Raw genomic sequence first — 19,753 nt, 5'->3', positions numbered from 1 at the left:
GGAAGGGATGACATCAATAGCGGTGCGGGGGAGGGTCTATGTGAACCGCTTTATCCCAGATGCCTGCATACTTAAATGTGCCTGTTTTAACCACTTCAATACCAGGCACTTAGACACCTTCCCGCCCAGGCCAATTTTCACCTTTCAGTGCTGTCGCAATTTGAATGACAATTGCGCGGTCATGCTACACTGTACCCAAACAAATTTTTTTATCATTTTGTTCCCACAAATAGAGCTTTCTTTTGGTGGTATTTGATCACCTCTGCGGTTTTTATTTTTTGCGCAACAAATAAAAAAAGACCGAAAATTTCAAAAAAAAAAAGTTTTTCTTTGTTTCTGTTAAAATTTTTTGTAAATAAGTAAGTTTTCTTCTTCAATGACGGGCACTGATATGGCTGCACTGATGGGCACTGATACGGCGGCACTGATGGGCATCGATGAGGTGGCACTGATGAGGTGGCACTGATGGGCACTGATAGGTGGCACTGATGGGCACTGATAGGTGGCACTGATGGGCACTGATAGGTGGCACTGGGCACTCATAGGCAGCACTGATGGGCACTTGTAGGTGGCATTGATTGGTACATATGGGTGGCACTGATGGGCACTGATAGGTGGGCACAGATGGGCACTGACAGGTGGCACCAATGGGCAATGATAGGTGGCACCGATGGGCAATGACAGGTGGCACTGATAAAACATTGGGCAGATCTGGGCATTGCTGGGCAGATCAGTGACATAATGGTGCCAATCAGTGCCCATTTGTGGGCACTGATTGGCACAGATTGGGCACATGTGGATGGCCATGGGGTACATACCTGGCCATCCATGTTGCCCCTTCCCTGGTGGTCCTAGTGGCGATCCCTGGTGGTCCAGTGTGGTGATCTGAGGGGGGGCTGCGCTGATAAACAATCAGCGCAGACCCCCCCCTGCCAGGAGAGCCGCCGATCGGCTCTCCTCTACTCGCGTCTGTCAGACGCGAGTGAGGAAGAGCCGATCAACGGCTCTTCCCATTGACAGCGTGATCAGCCGTGATTGGACAAGGCTGATCACCTGGTAAAGGGCCTCCGGCGGAGGCTCTTTACCAAGATCGGTGGAGCGGTGTGTCAGGCTGACACACCGCTCCACCGATCGCCGCGATGCGCGCCCCCGGGGGCGCGCTGCGGCATGTTATCCTGCTGGACGTCATATGACGTCCAGTCAGGATAACAGAACCACTTCCCGCACGTCAATCCGCTATAGGGCGGGCGGGAAGTGGTTAATCATGAACCATGTGATTTTCTAAATGTTGCACCTTCATTAAATGTAACCATATTGCTACACTTGGAGGCATCTCTCTTGTCATTTATACTTAGTTGTGACGTGACGCTACTTATATATGTATATCAAGTCAAAATTTATTAAAACATTTTGCTTGTCTTGCAAAACGCTCTCAAACCAAGTTACACTCTAACCAAGGTTTTACTATATTTGTTAGGCTGCAATATATACATACAAGTTCATTCAGGGATTATGTTTTGGGGCTTGAACAAAGAAAGGGTCGGGTGTTGGGGTTTGGCTAGGATATATATTAAAAATGTAAAAAATGTGTGTGTGTTTTATTTTATTTATTTATTTTTATGTATACTGTTCTTGAGTACCCATTGTTTTCTGTGTATATCTGACATTATTATATGAATCTTGTTTTGCTCTCTATGCAGCTTGAGAGAGCTCTACCTAAGGGATAATTGCCTGTCTGATGCTGGGATCAGGAAAATGACGGCTCCAGTGAGGATCCTACACAGGGGACTGGGAAGCCTGACACTGATGGATCTCTCTTGTAAGTCTATTCTTACAGTTTTGTATTTGCTTCTTTATTTGGCAAGATGCACATTGCCAGCAGCAAATCTCAATACTTACAGAGATATTTGAAATTATAAAGGCTACCCATTTAATTTGACACCATGACTATACTTAAAGAAAACCTCTACTGTGAGACATGTGGAGGGAGGCTGCCACTGTTAACCTTCCCTTCTGAAAATTCTAGTTTCCTGGCTGTCATGCTGTTCCATTGGCTTTAACACTGAGTCACAGAACCAAAAAAAATGGGCAGATCAGAAGTTAGTTTAAGTAACTTCACTGGCTACATGCTTGTTGGGGTCAGTGGCTCAGTAAATTTAAAAGCCGGAGGCAGACAAGAAATTTACATTTTCAGAAAGAGGTTTACAGTAGCAGCCCATGGTTTTTCATATTTCTATTATAGGTAACCCCGGAATCACAGATGTGGGGCTCAAATTCCTGTTTGTTTTTGAACAACTCAAGTTCTTGGACCTTTCTGATACAGGTGTGCAGGTAAGTGAACTAATAACCACTTCAGTCCCAGAGCACTCTCCCCACACAAGGCCAGAGTGCTTCTAAGATTGTATCAGAGATTTTTGTTTTACACCCTGTAACTGTAGAAACACTCAAAGATGTGTCTAAAATAGACTACACCAGACTCAACAAAACACTTATCAGTACAGTGTATATGTGTGTATGTGTGTGTGTGTGTGTATATATATATATATATATATATATATATATATATATATATATATATATATATATATATATATATATATATATATATATATATATATATTGAGGACGTAAAGTATTCAGACCCCCTTAAGTTTTTCTCTCTTTGTTATATTGCAGCCATTTGCTAAAATCATTTAAGTTCATTTTTTTTCCTCATTATTGTACACACAGCACCCCATATTGACAGAAAAACACAGAATTGTTGACATTTTTGCAGATTTATTAAAAAAGAAAAACTGAAATATCACATGGGTGGCACAGTGGTGTAGTGGGTAGCACTCTCGCCTAGCAGTAAAAAGTGTCGCTGGTTCGAATCCCAACCACGACACTACACGCCTGTTTGCATGTTCTCCCTGTGCCTGTGTGGGTTTCCTCCGGGTACTCCGGTTTCCTCCCACACTCCAAAGACATGCTGGATTGTGGGCTTCTTGAGGGTATGGACCGATGTGAGTGTGCAATTTATGCGTGTACAGGGATAGGGACAATTGTAGACCCACACTCACTCAGGTTGAACTGGATGGACTGGTGTCTTTATCCAACCTTACTAACTATGTTACTATGGTCCTAAGTATTCAGACCCTTTGCTGTGACACTCATATATTTAACTCAGGTGCTGTCCATTTCTTTTGATCATCCTTGAGATGGTTCTACACCTGCATTTGAGTCCAACTGTGTTTGATTATACTGATTGGACTTGATTAGGAAAGCCACATACCTGTCTATATAAGACCTTACAGCTCACAGTGCATGTCAGAGCAAATGAGAATCATGAGGTCAAAGGAAATGCCTGAAGAGCTCAAAGACAGATTTGTGGCAAGGCACAGATCTGGCCAAGGTTACAAAAAAATTTCTGCTGCACTTAAGGTTCCTAAAAGCACAGTGGCCTCCATAATCCTTAAATGGAAGACGTTTGGGACGACCAGAACCCTACCTAGAGCTGGCCGTTCGGCCAAACTGAGCTATCGGGGCAGAAGAGCCTTAGGTGAGGGAGGTAAAGAAGAACCCAAAGATCATTGTGGCTGAGCTCCAGAGATGCAGTCGGGAGATGGGAGAAAGTTTTAGAAAGTCAACCATCACTGCAGCCCTCCACCAGTCGGGGCTTTATGGCAGAGTGGCCCGACGGAAGCCTCTCCTCAGTGCAAGACACATGAAAGCCCGCATGGAGTTTGCAAAAAAAAACACCTGAAGATGGTGAGAAATAAGATTCTCTGGTCTGATGAGACCAAGATAGAACTTTTGGCCTTAATTCTAAGCAGTATGTGTGGAAAAAAACAGGCACTGCTCATCACCTGTCTAATACAGTCCCAACAGTGAAGCATGGTGGTGGCAGCATCATGCTGTGGGGGTGTTTTTCAGCTGCAGGGACAGGACGACTGGTTGCAATCGAGGGAAAGATGAATGCGGCCAAGTACAGGGATATCCTGGATGAAAACCTTCTCCAGAGTGCTCAGGACCTCAGACTGGGCCGAAGGTTTACCCTCTAACAAGACAATGACCCTAAGTACACAGCTAAAATAACGAAGGAGTGGCTTCACAACAACTCCGTGACTGTTCTTGAATGGCCCAGCCAGAGCCCTGACTTAAACCCAATTGAGCATCTCTGGAGAGACCTAAAAATGGCCGTCCACCAACGTTTACCATCCAACCTGACAGAACTGGAGAGGATCTGCAAGGAGGAATGGCAGAGGATCCCCAAATCCAGGTGTGAAAAACTTGTTGATTCTTTCCCAAAAAGACTCATGGCTGTATTAGATCAAAAGGGTGCTTCCACTAAATACTGAGCAAAGAGTCTGAATACTTAGGACCATGTGATATTTCAGTTTTTCTTTTTTAATAAATCTGCAAAAATGTCAACAATTCTGTGTTTTTCTGTCAATATGGGGCGCTGTGTGTACATTAATGAGGAAAAAAATGAACTTAAATGATTTTAGCAAATGGCTGCAATATAACAAAGAGTGAAACATTTAAGGGGGTCTGAATACTTTCCGTCCCCACTGTGTGTGTTTGTGTATATATACAGAAAATGTGTACAAAGAGCTGTATTCTTTCTAAGATTCTAAGACATTTTATTGTACACAAAGATATTAAAACACCATAGTGAATGCCTATTAAAATGCATGCTACCCCTACATCCTTTATAGGTACAACTCAGTTGAATAACAAACTGAAATCTTTTAGGTATAGAGAAGTAAAAATAAAATAATATGGTTGCATAAGTGTGCACACCCTTAACCACCCACACCCTTAACCTAATACTTTGTTGAAGCACCTCTTGATTTTATTACAGCACTCAGTCTTTTTGGGTATGAGTCTATCCTGATGACACATCTTGACTTGGTAAAATCTGCCCACTCTTCTTAGCAAAAATACTCCAAATCTGTCAGATTGCGAGGGCATCTACTGTGCACAGCCCTCTTCAGATCACCCCACAGATTTTCAGTCGGATTCAGGTCTGGGCTCTGGCTGGGCCATTCCAAAACTTTAATTTTCTGGTGAAGCCATTCCTTTGCTGATTTGGATGTATGGTTTGGGTCGTTGTCATCATGAAAGATGAAGTTCCTCTTCATGTTCAGCTTTCTAGCAGAAGCCTGAAGGTTTTGTGCCAATATTGACTGGTATTTGGAGCTGTTCATAATTCCCTACTTCCCTACTCTCTACCTTGACTAAGGCCCCTGTTCCAGCTGAAGAAAAACAGCCCCAAAACATGATGCTGCCACCACCATGCTTCACTGTGGGTATGGTGTTCCTTTGGTGATGTGCAGTGTTGTTTTTGTGCCAAACAGATCTTTTGGAATTATGGCCAAAAGTTCAACCTTGGTTTCATCAGACAATAACACATTTTCCAACATGATTTTGGGAGACTTCAGATGTGTTTTTGCAAAATTTAGCCGGGCTTGGTGGTTTTTCTTCCTGACACTCTACCCCATAGCCCAGACATATGAAGAATACGGGAGATTGTTGTCACATGTACCACACGACCAGTACTTGCCAGATATTCCTGCAGCTCCTTTAATGTTGCTGTAGGCCTCTTGGCAGCCTCCTTGACCAGTTTTCTTCTCGTCTTTTCGTACATTTTGGAGGGACGTCAAGTTCTTGGTAATGTCACTGTTGTGCCACATTTTCTCTACTTGATAATGACTGTCTTCACTGTGTTTCATGGTATATCTAATGCCTTGGAAATTCTTTTGTACCCTTCTCCTGACTGATACCTTTTAACAATGAGATCCCTCTGATGCTTTGGAAGCTCTCTGCGGACCATGGCTTTTGCTGTAGGATGCGACTAAGAAAATGTCAGGAAAGACCTACTAGAAAAGCTGAACTTTATTTGGGGTTAATCAGAGGCACTTTAAATGATGGCAGGTGTGTACTGACTCCTATTTACCATGAGTTTGAATGTGATTGCTTAATTCTAAACACAACTACATCCCCAGTTATGCAACCACATTATTTTATTTTTTTATTTTTACTTCTTCTTCGTCACATTAAAGGTGGAAAAAAGTTCTGAAATTATTTATCTTTGTCTCATTTTTTTTTATATCACAGAAACCTGATATTTTAACAGGTGTTTAGACTTTTTATATCCACTGTAGATGCCATAATATATATAGTGTAGCTATATATCCCATGTAGCTTGGGATATTGCCAATCAGTGGCAATATCCCAAAGGACAAAATACGTTATATTGTATAACTTTTACATTGACCAATCTTGTGATCTTAAAGTAAAAATGAGTATTCAGGGTATAACCTTAATCTGATAGTATGGGTACCTAATATCTAGTTGCATTGAGAATGGACAATGGTAAACACCCACTATTACCGTATCCAATCATTAATTCTTTGGTGGCCCCCAAAAAGGCTTCTTAACAGTATGAAAAGGGATTTGTATTCATACCATTCCACATAGACCACAAACTCTATGGGCACAGTTCAAAAGTCAGCATCCACCCAGTTAATAGAAGTTCGGGTTTAAAAAAAAAAAAAAAATCATCACCTAGGTGGATGCAACATCGCTCCTATGTGGTATCTGTCCCCCGCTGCTTCTAGGACTGAGAACTGAGCAATCCAAACACTGCTAATCGCTCAGTTCTCAGTCTTCATTGAGCAGAGAGCTGGTGACTGTCAGTCGCAGCTCTTTGCTCTGCCCCTTCAGCGCTCACTGGAATGCTGGGATGTGAATTGGGCGGGAACAGTTGGCTTAAGCTCGCAGCAGCTTCCTGAGAGACTGAGCCAGCTGCCAGTCCAGGTATCTGGGTGGATCCCGACTTATAGAGTCAGGATTGATCCAGAGCCTGGAATGGCTGAGAGACTTTAGCCTGCGCACTGTCAGCTGAAAATGGATCCAAGGAGTACAGAACGAACTGCACTCCTGTGATCCACAGGAGAAGTAGGGCAAAAATGGCTTTATACTTCTTCTTTTTAAGCTTGTATTTCTCTATTCTTTTTCTTCCGCAAAAAGGTAAAAGTTCTCCCCTCCATGATGGCATCCTCCATCAGTGTAAATTATCTAGATGATGGTAGTGTAGTTTGTAGCTCGTAAAACCTAGCAGCAATATCAAGGTCATCTCTTCACTGACAGCATTTTCATTTATAATGAATGTAGATGACGCATCCTTTCACTTCATAGCTATACATCAATCCTTCAGAGTGATATTGCTTCTACAGTGTACGTTGGACATAAGTGTTCGTATCATTGCTAAACCAGCACAGTACCAGCGTCCTACATATCCTCTGACAGCTTATAGTGCAAACAGGTGGGGCCGGAAAAAAACTTGTTAGGTGAATAGTGTTCATTCCTATGACTATCTATCTATCTATCTATCTATCTATCTATCTATCTATCTATCTATCTCTAAGATTACAGAGTCCCCAGTAGTGCTTCCAGCCCGAGTCAATGTAACTTCCTCAGCAATCCATAGCATTGGAGGTCTGGATCAGAAATGGAAAAGTTCCACTACTGTAAAGCAGTTGGAGCTTTCTTTTAGAGTCAGTTTTTGCTTTCTAATGTGGTACCTCGTGTAACCACCTATCATTTATCTGGGATAAAAATATGTGGTTCTAATCTATGTTTCTTAAATTTGAGGAGCCTGAATTCTATGACCTTGGTTTTGTTTCTTTCCTTTGTCAATAGGATTCCATTGTCACACGTAAGACAATAGAAACAAGGATGGGACTGCACCTTTCCCTAAAACCCCTATGTCAGTTTGATCACATAGACTGCAAGACTCAAGGCTGGGCTGAACAGGTATCTCTAAACCACACTGCTCTCTTACAGTATTATCCACAGGAAACTATGACTGATGGGTATAATTTAATTGCATTTAACGCTCCCTCTGTTTACCTGGCAAACAAACAGAGGCAAGGTTACAGCAGTGGAAACACAAAGAGAGAAAATGCTTACAGACTTGAAACACGCAAAGCCTGTTGATACAAACAGCTGTAAATACAATTCTATGACATGATAAGAGGAAACGATTACATAGATTTGTCTTAAGAACTCAAGAACTCAGGTCATGTGTAGGAAAAATAAATACAGAATTAGAGACCATAAGTGGCATTGAATACATTTGATATAGTTTATGATGCTGAATAACCTACAACACAGAAATTCTTAACATTAAAGTTCAGCTTTCAGGGAAGCCCTGCTAATATTACTAATGTAATCTACAGCTTACAGTACATTAGTGTGGTGGTCAGAATGCCCTCCTTAACATTGGTGGTTAATGGAAAGACTGTCTCTTTTATGTATGTTGGTGTTCAGTGGGAAGAATGCTTCTTACATTGGTGGCCCATGGGAAGAATGGCACATTTACATTGGTGGTCAGTAGGAAGAATGAAAAGGGATTCCCCCCCATTACATTGGTGATCAGTGGGAAGAATGCCTCCTCTTACATTGGTGGACAGTCGGACGAATGCCTCTTTTACAAATATCTAAAATGATTTATGGTGTTGATTACTCATTTTAGAGCTTGAAATTGCTCATTGCTCAAGGAACTAGCAACCTCTGGAGGACCCCAGTTGAGAAATGCTGACCTGTAGTATGGATGTGATGTGTGCTGTATGTGATAACTCAACCAGCTCACCGGATTCCCACTATGCTATATAGAGGGCAGTGTACTTGCCTAAATTATGGAAGCTCATGCAAAAAGATATATACTGAAAGTCTCTTTATTAACAATAATTAATCAAATACAAAATTACACAATGCAAATGGTTTGAAAATATACATAATTGCTGTATAAATAATGCTTAATTTAAATATTGATTGGCACATCACAAACATATGTACATGATTTAGATATATCTTAATGTAACAGAAAAAAATAAATGTTAGTTTAATGTAAATCATACAGCTGTGGAGAACAAATTCTTAAATGTTTCAAATGGGAATAATGATGAACCAAAGCAGCAGTTTTTATGCTTTCAATATAGAATAGTGTGCAAAAGTCATAAAAGTAATGAAAAAATATTTAAAGTGGACCTGTGTTCAGATTATGGACAATTAAGTATTTACATATTCTTAACAAGCGGTAAAAAAACTTTAAAACAAGACATCCCTTTAAAGTATAGCCAAAGCATGCTTTCTGAAGCCCGCTGTCGGCTGACGTCACAGAGCCTTTCCAGGCTTGGGCAAGATCACGATCATATGGTCGGGATCTGCCCACATGCCTGTACCAGCACCCAGCTCAGCCTCTTAGAGAGCCGCTGAGAGCCTGAGCTTGGCTGCTCTTGCCCCCTCCACAGCCCAGTGCTCCAGTGAGTGGGGGGTGGGGCAGAGCAGAGAGCGGTGACTGACAGTCACCAGCTCTCTGCTCAGGCAGCCCTGAAAAACGAGCGATCAGCAGGGTTTGATCCCTCAGTTCTCATTGTTAGAGACTGCAGGGGACAGATGCAGCATCAGACTGATGCTGCATCCAGCTAGGTAAGTATGAATCTTAAAAAAAAAAAAAAAAAAAAATCAAACCCCATATTTCTCTTTTAAGATACTGCTCATTTTAGTGCCTTTGTGAAATTTGAAGATTAATTTTTCCACACTGGCCGTTGTTAAAAAGACAAATGAGGGTTTGTTTTTCAAAGTGCTTTTACTGCTTGTTGAGAATATGTGCATAGTCTGGGCACAAGTTCACTTTTTATGTGGGAAAACTATGCATTATCTGAAATGTAAAAACAAAGCACCGCAATATTAATGTTCAGGGGAATGTGAGCCCCTTTTGTCTTTGTTCTTAGACAGGGACTCTTGTGGAGTGTATATTTAAGGACAAATTTCTGGTCAAGACTAAGCACAGACATTACCCATAAAGTAGTAGAGGTGAGTGATAGTCCTTGTAACTTTTAATAGTGCAGGCAGTATTTAGCTACTGCAAGGTGTTTTAGGGTGGTGGAACATGGGTGAATAACAAATCAACACCATGGGGGATATTTACTAAAACTGGCGTACAGAGTCTAGTTCAGCTGTGCATAGTAACCAATTGGCTTTTAGGTTTTATTGTCAAAGCTTAATTGAAGCTGAAGTTAGAAGCTGATTGGATACTATACACAGCTGCACCAGGTTCTGTGTGCTCCAGTTTTAGTATTCCTCCCCCATGATTATTGAACACCTTTACACTGCCTGTTTAAGGCCAGGTTCACATATGTGTGACCGCTGTTCACAGCATGGGGTACGGTGCATCCTTGTTCACCAGTTTAGGTGCGAATCAGGTCCAAATTTTTTTGCCTGAATTTGCACCTGAATAGGACCCAAAGACACACATGACCCTTTTGGAATATGGACTGTGGCCGCCCCTTGGGCACACTCGCATGTCATGTGAATTGTATGCACATCCAATTCGCACATATGTGAACCCAGCCTAAAAGGGAAGGAGTTACAACCCTAATTAATTCTTTGCAGCTGTAGCTAGCTGGTTTTCTTGCTTTTTGCTGATCTTTGGCCTCAATACCTCGAGTCCCTGACCTGGACCTGAAGATTTGTTTTTGGTCAGTAATTCAAAGTATTAAAGTCAGAGTGTCTGCATAACAGGCAGAACACTAGCATTGTTAGAAGGAAATCCACAATGACAGGCCCAGTACTCATGACAGATTTAATTTAATACAGATTCAAAATCCTGCTGTCCTGCTGAAGTCAGTCCCTGTCTATGTAAGGGTCTATGCCGATGGACTTGATGGGTTTGTGTCAATGGCATCAGTTTGAAATCCTTCAGAATTCAGTGGCAGGTGCACCTGTCTGGCAGTTGACCTCCTTCTGACCAGTGGTTGACCTACTTCAAGCAGGTTTTGCATTCCTATAGACTTGTTAGGGGATGAAAAACCCCTCTGACATGAACACAAGCCCATCGACACAGGCCCTAATATGGTTCACAGGAACTGTATCGGCACCAGAGTGGTGGGATTTGACTTCTGATTTTGGAGGGACATGTAAGGGTAAATCTATTTTTTCAGCTTGGTATATGGAAGATGATAATTTTAAAAACCTTCATTATCTATTTGGGGAATAAAAGCTAAAAACGGTGGTAGCTAATGCAGATTTATTCAAAACCCATTACAAATTTAGCTGTAGAGCATAACCTCTACAACAAAGCAGGAATCGGAGGGAGAGACCAGCTTAGGACTGAACCTACATTTCACAGGAATTAGGGAAGAAAGAGGAAATGTAATGAAGAAGATACATGGTGGCAGTGTGTGCCTCGGCAGATATTGGAGGAGGACGCATTGCTTAATCTGTGATTGAAGTAAATATTTTAGGCTAAATTTATATACTCTTGCCTGAAAGGAGCAATATTAACAACGGAAGGGTTGGTAAATGTTGATTAGCACCCTGTTGCAATGTTTTCAAAAATGTTTTCATCAGCATAAGATTTAAGAAGGAATTTTGTAAATGTATTGGTGTTGTATTGTATTAGTACACAGTATGATCTGAGACTAGTCCACTTAGTTTGATGAATCTTGTATTTCAGCTTTTAAATCAGTGGAACACGGTTGTTGCATCAGCTGCTAAGCCAAAAGAGTCCCTGAAATCCAGGACTGCAGCTCAGTGCTTTTGTAAGTGTCTGGAAATACTTTCATATCACTATATATATAAAATTTTGTGTGAAATGTATATTCAACACTAAATTTTGCCGCAATTTTTCCAGGTTTACAGTGCGTTTTTCATAGGTCTTGTGACTCAAAAATGCAACATGGGTGCGTTTTTGCCACGTTTTCAATTGGGAGGTGCGTCTTTGGTTCATTTTTGTTTTTTTACTGACCAAATATGCACCAAAAATGTGGTAAGCAGGATTTTTAACAGACCAGTGTGAAGACATACATAGAATTTAAAGGGAGGCATTTTTCTTGAGCTTTTCTTGCACTTTTTTTAACGCAAAGGTGCTTTAAAACCTGCTCCGTGTGAAAGCAGCCTGTCGGCCAAAAAGGGCCCGATGATGGCCGAAAACAAATTCATATTCATTTAAATTCTTGATATTGATTAAAAATTCACGTATGTGTGTGTGTGTGTGTGTGTGTGTGTGTATATATATATATATATATATATATATATATATATATATATATATATATATATATATATATATATATATATATATATATATATATATATTTTATCTCTCCATTTCGGTTTTCTGCCAAGGGCATCCTGAATTTTCAGCTTTGGTCCAGAATTTTAATTTTGGTGCACCACTATTGGGGACCTTTGCATAATTTCCCCCACTTTATTTACTTGCTGTGGGCATTACTTGTGGATCCCCTTTTATTATTGTAATAATTCGATGATGTCATGCAAATATAATTCATAAATGGTTTGTTTTTTATAGATGGAAAAGAAAAAGTAAGCCATAGAGATCTGCAGGCCTCTACCATAAATTTTTCAGCAATCACACAATTTAGACCACTGCAATTTTACAGTCAGGACAAAGGGATATTTACAACCCTATCAGGACAATTTCCAGTGAAAAGGACTCATGATGATAAAACTCAAGACGCCATCTCTTCTGCTCCTGCAAAAAGACTTTGTGTGTCTTTATCTGCAGAGGACTTGGACTTGCTAAATTCTTACTGAGCCACTTCTAACCTAGTTCTGTCTCCACGATCAAGGAGGAGCCGCACGGAGTATGCACTGTTTATTTGGAGCAGAATGGGAAAACTAAACTGCTTTGTATTATATAGCACAGAGAACATCTGTACCCATGTGACACTGCATGGTTCCATCAGGAAAGTGGTGATGTGAATGCTTTACTAAAGGTTGGATAAGATTTGCCTTCGCCTGGGGTTAGTTGGTTTGTCAAACCTTAGATACGAACCTTAATTTACAAAAAGAGACATCAGCCACTAAGACAATGACCAATTCCACACTGCAAAATAATAAAGCTTTGGTTACTATTTCTTTTATTTTCAAGATTGTTTAGCACTACCTAGTCTCCACTCTCCAAAGTTTATTTACATGCCACATCTAATACCATCGCTTTTGCCCACCCCTGATCTCCAGCTGAGATGGGAGGGGATTTATCTGCATTTATGGTAGATCAAGCCCAACACAGAACCCACCTCCCTGTATTTCAGGTATGGGCACAATTATGGCCTCAGCAGCTGTAGTGTGCAAACAGAATAAAGGATCCATGCATACCAGGCAGTTCTAAACAATCTCTTTCTGCTAAATACAAAATGCAGAACTATTTGTTGCAAGTTGCTGTTAATAATTTACAGTGAGCTTGTGCCCTGCTAATGTACACTAAAATATGTGCATATTCTGAACAATCTGTAAAAGCACTTTAAAACAAGTCATGCATCACCTCTGTATCTATAAGCATTGTGCAGAAATCTTTTCACATTTCACAACATAGGCCTTGAAATCTTAATCAATATTTTTTTTTTTCTATAAGAGCAGATCTTGGCAGCCTGCCAGCCTTAATATAAACACACGGTAGGCATTTCTAAGCTGTTGGAAACTGTCTGAAACCTGACTTCAAAGTGTGTGGTGTGATTATTTGAAGCACCTTGAGATCGATCAACTTCACATTTGGGGGTGATTTACTAAAGCTGGAGAGTGCAAAATCTGGCGCATAGAAACCAATTTGCTTCCAGGTTTTAGTATCCAAGCTTAATTGAATAAGCTGAAGCTGATTGCTCCAGTTTTAGTAAATTTCCACCTTTGGAAAGATCAGGGATGGCTTGTTCTAAGCTATTCTTAACAAAAAAGTTAAACGTCCATAGTCTTTATGCATTTAAATAATTTCAGGCCCTCTACATGTTTTAAACATTTGCCTATCTTTAAAAAAAAAAAAAAAGTAAACTGAAGAAATTTTTATTGTGTATTACCCCCTTTATGCCCACCACAGTCCTTTTTAGGTGAGATAACGGGACAGGTTTTCCGATCATGTGACCACTGTGATTGGTTTTCACAATGGTCACATGACTGGGAGCCCATTCTGCTGGATCACAAATAGAGGTTTGGATCAGTCAGAGACAGCTCCGTCACTGTGCTGGTAGCGCACATTAAACATACTCTCGGCACAGAAACTTCAGCTGCCATGGATGTTTAGGCTTGGTTCACACCTATGCAATTTGCCTTTCATCGTTTCTGCTGTGTTTTTTGTTGTGCATTTTTGCACGTGATTTTGCAGCGATTTGCATTTTTGTGCTTTTTAAAAATTTTTTTTTTTTTTTGGCCAATTTGTTGTTGGGCAGATTAAAAACGGCAAATCACAGCAAAAACGCACTACATGCTTTTCTGCAGCTTCTTCATTGAAGTCTATTAACCAGTTGAAGACCAGGCATTTTCTGGCACCTTTTGTTTACATGTGAAAATCTGTTTTTTTTTTTTTTGCTAGAAAATAAGTTGGAACCCCCAAACATCATACATTTTTTCTAAAGCAGAGGCCCTAGAAAATAAATTGGTGGGTCTTGCAATTTTTTTTGTCACATGGTATTTGTGTAGAATTTTTTTAAATGCAGTTTTTAGAAACAAAAAAAAAGAACACTTTTTTTTTTTTAATTTGAATGCAGGTATCACTCAGGTACAACCACTTGAAGTCAAATGTTGTACAGGTACGTGATTTAGTGGCAATTGATTAACCCAAAAAAAGCACAGTTTTGGATTTAAAAAAGTCCCGGACCCTTTTCACAAACAAAGTGGCTGAAAAAAAGCATAGATGTGAACGTGTCTTATAGGAAACCATGGTAAATGAACTGTAGTGCGTTTCTGGAAAAAGCATCAAACGCATAGGTGTGCACCAGGCTTTGGGCCTATCTTCTTTGCCACTTCACATGTGTGTTATGTGGTCAGCAAGACGTTAATCATTGTAACCTATTAATTGCTCGGCTTAAGCACGGTTTTGGATGTTTGTGGGGGTCAATAGTTCGTTAGGAGCAATAGGTGGGGTCTTATAGTTTCACAAGAGTGCAGGGATTGTAGAAGCTAAATGGATAGCTAAGCCCAAAAACAAAACTGTAATATATTGCAGCTTTTCCATCCTTGGATGTGGTGGCTGCATTCGTATTCAAGCTAAGAACATTTGCAGTAGGTACAGAAAATATCTGTTGATATTGGTATAAATGCAGTGTCCTTATGTGGAATATGAAGACTGAAACATCCCTGTGAAAGTTGGCATTTACGAAGAATATACTGTATATAGAAAATAATAAAGTTTCTGTGTTTTTATGTTCTCAAAATAAACTCTATTTTGGTACTTTGTACAGCCTCTTGCATAATTAACATTTCTTTCATCATTTATCCTATCTACTATGCTGTATACACTGGTAAAAACATTTGTCAATAAAATAGAACTGAAAATCAGGATAAAAAAATACTTCAACAATTCAAGCTTGCATCATCAGAATAACCAGTTAGTGGTTCATGATCTGCCAGAGGTAAGCGATCTTCAACCTACAGTAACTGTGTATAAAAGTGCATTCCTAAAAGTGTATGTGCAGGTAATTCATGTCAACAATCTTTCTGTTGATTGGTTGGTTAACATCCAGAAGCGTGTGGTGTGTTTTTTTTTTTTTTTTTTTTTTTTTTGTTTGTTTTTTTTTTTCCCAAATCTGTTGCCTGTAAGTGCCGGTTCACACTACCGCGACTTGGGATCTGACTTGTCAGACCTCAAGTCGCCCCAAGTCGCTTGACATCAGAAATTCCATTCAAGTGAATGAGAGCCGTCTTAATGTACGCTACTGAAGTCGCTCCGACTTCAGAAAAGGTTCCTGTACTACTTCAATCCGACTTCTAGGCGACTTGTACCCATTGATTTCAATGGAAGTCGCCTCCAAAGTCGGATCGTGTCTTAACTGAAGCAACAATACAGGAAGAGAAGATGGTTTTCTCAAGCAAACCCCTCCCTCCCCCCTCCCTCCTACAGAGCTGATTGTTGTTTGATTGGCCACTGGAAAGTCGCCTGTCCTGGTCACCTTGTAAGTCGCCCCCAAGTCGCGCTGTGGTGTCGCTCTCAGGTCGTGTCCAGGTCGCCTCGCAAAGTCGCGGCCAGAGTCGTGTTGCCCCTGTGTGAACCGAGCCTAAGTCATGTTTTTTCTCTCAGCTAAGTTTGGTGTTATTTTTCTGCAGCCTTTAATAATAATAATCTTCACCTTTTTTTTTTTTTTTATCGTCACTTTTAACTAGTTTGATTTGGGCCATAGCTCAAATGAACTAATTTTACACTTTTTACACTAACGGTTGGGAACGCTGTATACACCATATGTCGCCTCAGCTACATACAGTATACAGCACTGAGTTTCCCTTCTCACACCCGGAAAAAAATTAGTCAGGCTGAGCTTTGTACAGTATTATCTGAATGAATACAAAGCTTCCTCCTGTCGAAGGAGTCGAAGATCCTGACATCACCCACCCACTTACCTACCTCTCCGCTTTAGAGTTAGCCTTGTATTAATTCATCGATTACAAAGCTGCCTATGGCCCCCTTCACACGGGCACCTCCGCTAAGCTAAATCTGCTTGCTCAGCACTGAACAGGCGGATGACAGATCCTGCATAGCTGAGCGGACACGGACACAGTCCCACTTCCTTCTATGGGGCAATCGGATGGAAACTGACCGATTTGCCAGATGGATAAGAAATAGGACCACCATCCGTCTGTTTTTAGCGGATCGGATGGTGGCGGGTATCGTGTCCGCTGCTCCATAGAAGAGACTGGAGGGTCCGATCAGGTCTACTGAAAAACTGGCAGACGGACCTGATCGGCCATCCCGTGTGAAAAGGGCCTATGAATGTCTGAGCAGCCCTTGGCCTGATTCATTTTTGTTCCAGGTGTGGGAAGGGAAGTTCCCATCCCACTGCCAAAACACAGCGCTGTATACTGCATGTAGCTGAGGCTACATACAGTTTATTTAGTGCTCCCAGCAGTTGCATCTGTTGGTGCAGAAAATAGTTGGCTTGGCCCAAACAAACTTGTTAAACTGACAGTAAAGGTAATCCAGCTTAAAGCTGGAGCTCCACTTTTTAAAGATCAGCTGTATTATATACATCTGCATGTGCTTAGGTATTTCTTTTTGTCCTCCCTGTAGGGATATCTCTTCACTTCCTGTCCCTCTGACATCTTTACACTAGGCCAGGAAGTGAGGTTAAATTTGTGGGGACACAGATAAAAATTTAAAAACAAAGACACAGCAATAAAAATGTAAAAAGAGAAAAATAGAAAAAAAAACAACATTTTGGCTGAAGTCTGTGACCGAGTCGAACTCCCTCTATTTCAGCTGAAGACCAGGTGTGGGAGCAAAGACCCTGTTCACACGGGTGTTCGGGTGTTTTTCATCCGTCTGTTGATGAACAACTGACAACAATGGATTCCTATGGGCAAACGGATTTACGCAAACGTCTGTTTACATCAGTTTTTTCGCCCGATTCCCTTCAGGTCCGTTTTTTTAAATGAAACAAGTCTGCATTTTTTCTTCCATTTAAAAATGGAAGCAGATGAAAAATGGATGTATACCGATGAAAAACTGATCTAAACGGAATCCGTTTTTTCTTAGCAAAAACGTGACTGAACAGATGATGCCCGTGTGAAAGGGACATAAAGGATCCATGCATGCCAGGCATTAAATTGGCTTCTTCTGTTAAGTAAAAATATGGAACTATGTGTTGCCAGTTGCTTTTCATAATTAAAGTGAACCTGTGGCCAGATCATGCACACTACAGTATTTACATCTTATGAACAGGCAGTAAAAGCACTTTAAAACAAGATCACATTCACCTCTGTATCTGTAAGCATTGTGGAGATGATCATTTTCAAATTTCACAACACAGACATTGAAATCTTAAAGCTAAACTCCCAGGGAACACACACAATTCTGCCTTTCAGTGGGGCTGCCTCCTCACTGCAAGGGTTAAAAGCTTGTTCCAGGGTAGAGCAAAAAGCACTTTTACTCACCTGATCCTCCCTCAGGGTACCTATGCGCTGCTATACCGGTCCCTGCAGCCTTTTTACCCCTATGCAGTGGCAGTTGCAGGTACTCCGAGGTCTTCAAGTAGGTTGCATGGTCCATAGCCCTGCATAATAGACATGAGGATGCCAAGGGACAGGCCACTGCTAGAGCATAGGGGAACAGAGGAAATTTAAATCTTGTTTTGTTTTTCTTTTTTTTCCCCAGTACCCTAGACATAAACAGGCTTTTAGCCCTTGTGGTGTGGGGCAGGAGTGTTTTTTAAATTTTTCCTGGAGATAGGCTTTTATTTATTTTTTCTATGAAGAGCAGATCTGCCAGCCTTCTAAGATATAAAAAAAAAAAAAAAGTTTTTGGAGTCTGCTTTGAACTTTAAAAAAAAAACAACTTAATCTTATATAATGTTAAGCCTCGTACACACGATCTGACTTTATACAAACTTTTCCGTGGATTTCTGTACAAAGGGCGTTGGCCGTGAACTTGTTAAGCCTACACACGGCAGGACTTTTTAAGCAACAAACACGAACGTAGTGACGTTTCAACGTACTGGCGACACTTCAAAAGGGGACGTTCAATTCTTCAGCGCCACCCTTTGGTCAACTTCTGTATTGTTGTCTGATCTCTTGCATTAGTTCTAAAAATGCGTGTTTGTACTTTGTACTAAAGTCCGATGGTTTTGTGTACACACAATCGGACTTGCCGACGTCGGACTTTTGTTGCCGCCAAGTTTGTCTATTCGCACAGCCAACATTTGTCCGATGAAAACCGAAAAAGTTTGTCCGATGGAGCGTACACACGGTCGGATGTTGCCTTTAAAACAGCTAATTTGCATGTCTGTTGTCAAAAAGTCCGATCGTGTGTATGGGCCTTAAGTGCTAATCTGTTGGAAGCTCCAGTTTTGTCCAGTAATGTATATACAAGTATAGTATATGTACATATTGAGATCTCTGTCCTTGTTATTTGGTGCACACGTACTCATCAGACCAGTCCTCACAGTCTTGGATTCCATTCTTGCACAGGCTGCGAGGGATGCAGTAGCAGTATTGGTAAAGGACGGGGTTGCATGACCACCACTGAGAACCACATGCAGGACAGGATGCCACTAAGAGACAGAGATTCTTATTAGAACACTAGACAGTAGTTGAGAACATTGTAAAGTTCAGATCCTTCATCAGCTGGGTCTGAGCAATTTACTGTACTATGCCTAAATCAAAGAATAACTAAAATGGGTTTGGTTTATTTATTTTTTTGTAAAGTTTTGTTTTATATCTTTTCGTTATAAAAATTTTATAGAATACATTTGTTTTGCAGAGCTGTCCTTGTGTTAGCGGTTGCTTTTGTGACTTTTTTCTTTCTTTTAAGGCATTTTTAACCGCATCCAATTCGCATAACATGTGAATATGACTGGCTTTCAATGGAGCTGGTTCACACATGTGCAGCGCAGCTGTGGTTTAGTTTTGAAAAGGGTTCAGTGTGTTTTTGGGTCTGGTTCAGGTGCGACTTTAGGTAAAAATTTGCACCAGAAACCCACCGGATACCAGACCGCAAACTGCAGCCACATATGTGTGAACCCAGCCTTAGTCTTACATGAACAGAACAGGCAGGGAGAGGACGGATGAGTCGCTCCCCCGATCACTCAGCTAGATGTGTAAACAGGCTTTTTTAAGGAAAAAAATAAACTCCGCTAAACTGTCAAATTATACCTTGCAGTGGGATGGTTAATTTCACACTGCAAGGGTTAATTGCTTTTTAAGGTCTAGGGGACACAGAAAAGCAGATTTACTTACTCCAGCCTCTGCTTTTCCCTACTTC

The 19,753-nt window shown here is 40.9% G+C and overlaps 2 protein-coding genes across 3 annotated transcripts in view; one reads left to right on the top strand and one right to left on the bottom strand.

Moving 5' to 3' along the window:
- Positions 1–15,238, top strand: part of LRRC42 (leucine rich repeat containing 42) — a 37,157-nt gene extending 21,919 nt beyond the window's left edge. For both annotated transcript variants that reach the window (XM_073593484.1, XM_073593485.1), the window contains exons 4-8: positions 1,701–1,819; positions 2,243–2,331; positions 7,690–7,803; positions 11,510–11,594; positions 12,365–15,238. In XM_073593484.1, the coding sequence (XP_073449585.1) occupies positions 1,701–1,819; positions 2,243–2,331; positions 7,690–7,803; positions 11,510–11,594; positions 12,365–12,609 (652 nt within the window). In that variant the 3' untranslated portion in view covers positions 12,610–15,238. The remainder of the gene's footprint in view (positions 1–1,700; positions 1,820–2,242; positions 2,332–7,689; positions 7,804–11,509; positions 11,595–12,364) is intronic.
- The window catches only part of LDLRAD1 (low density lipoprotein receptor class A domain containing 1), a 30,919-nt gene continuing 26,400 nt past the window's right edge, over positions 15,235–19,753 (bottom strand). The window contains exon 6 of the mRNA XM_073593486.1: positions 15,235–19,043. Within this exon, the coding sequence (XP_073449587.1) occupies positions 18,898–19,043 (146 nt within the window). The 3' untranslated portion in view covers positions 15,235–18,897. The remainder of the gene's footprint in view (positions 19,044–19,753) is intronic.

The sequence above is a fragment of the Aquarana catesbeiana genome, linkage group LG07 (genome assembly GCF_042186555.1).
Source record: "Aquarana catesbeiana isolate 2022-GZ linkage group LG07, ASM4218655v1, whole genome shotgun sequence".
NCBI classification, from domain to species: Eukaryota; Metazoa; Chordata; class Amphibia; order Anura; family Ranidae; genus Aquarana; species Aquarana catesbeiana.
This window is presented reverse-complemented; position numbering and strand designations above follow the sequence as displayed.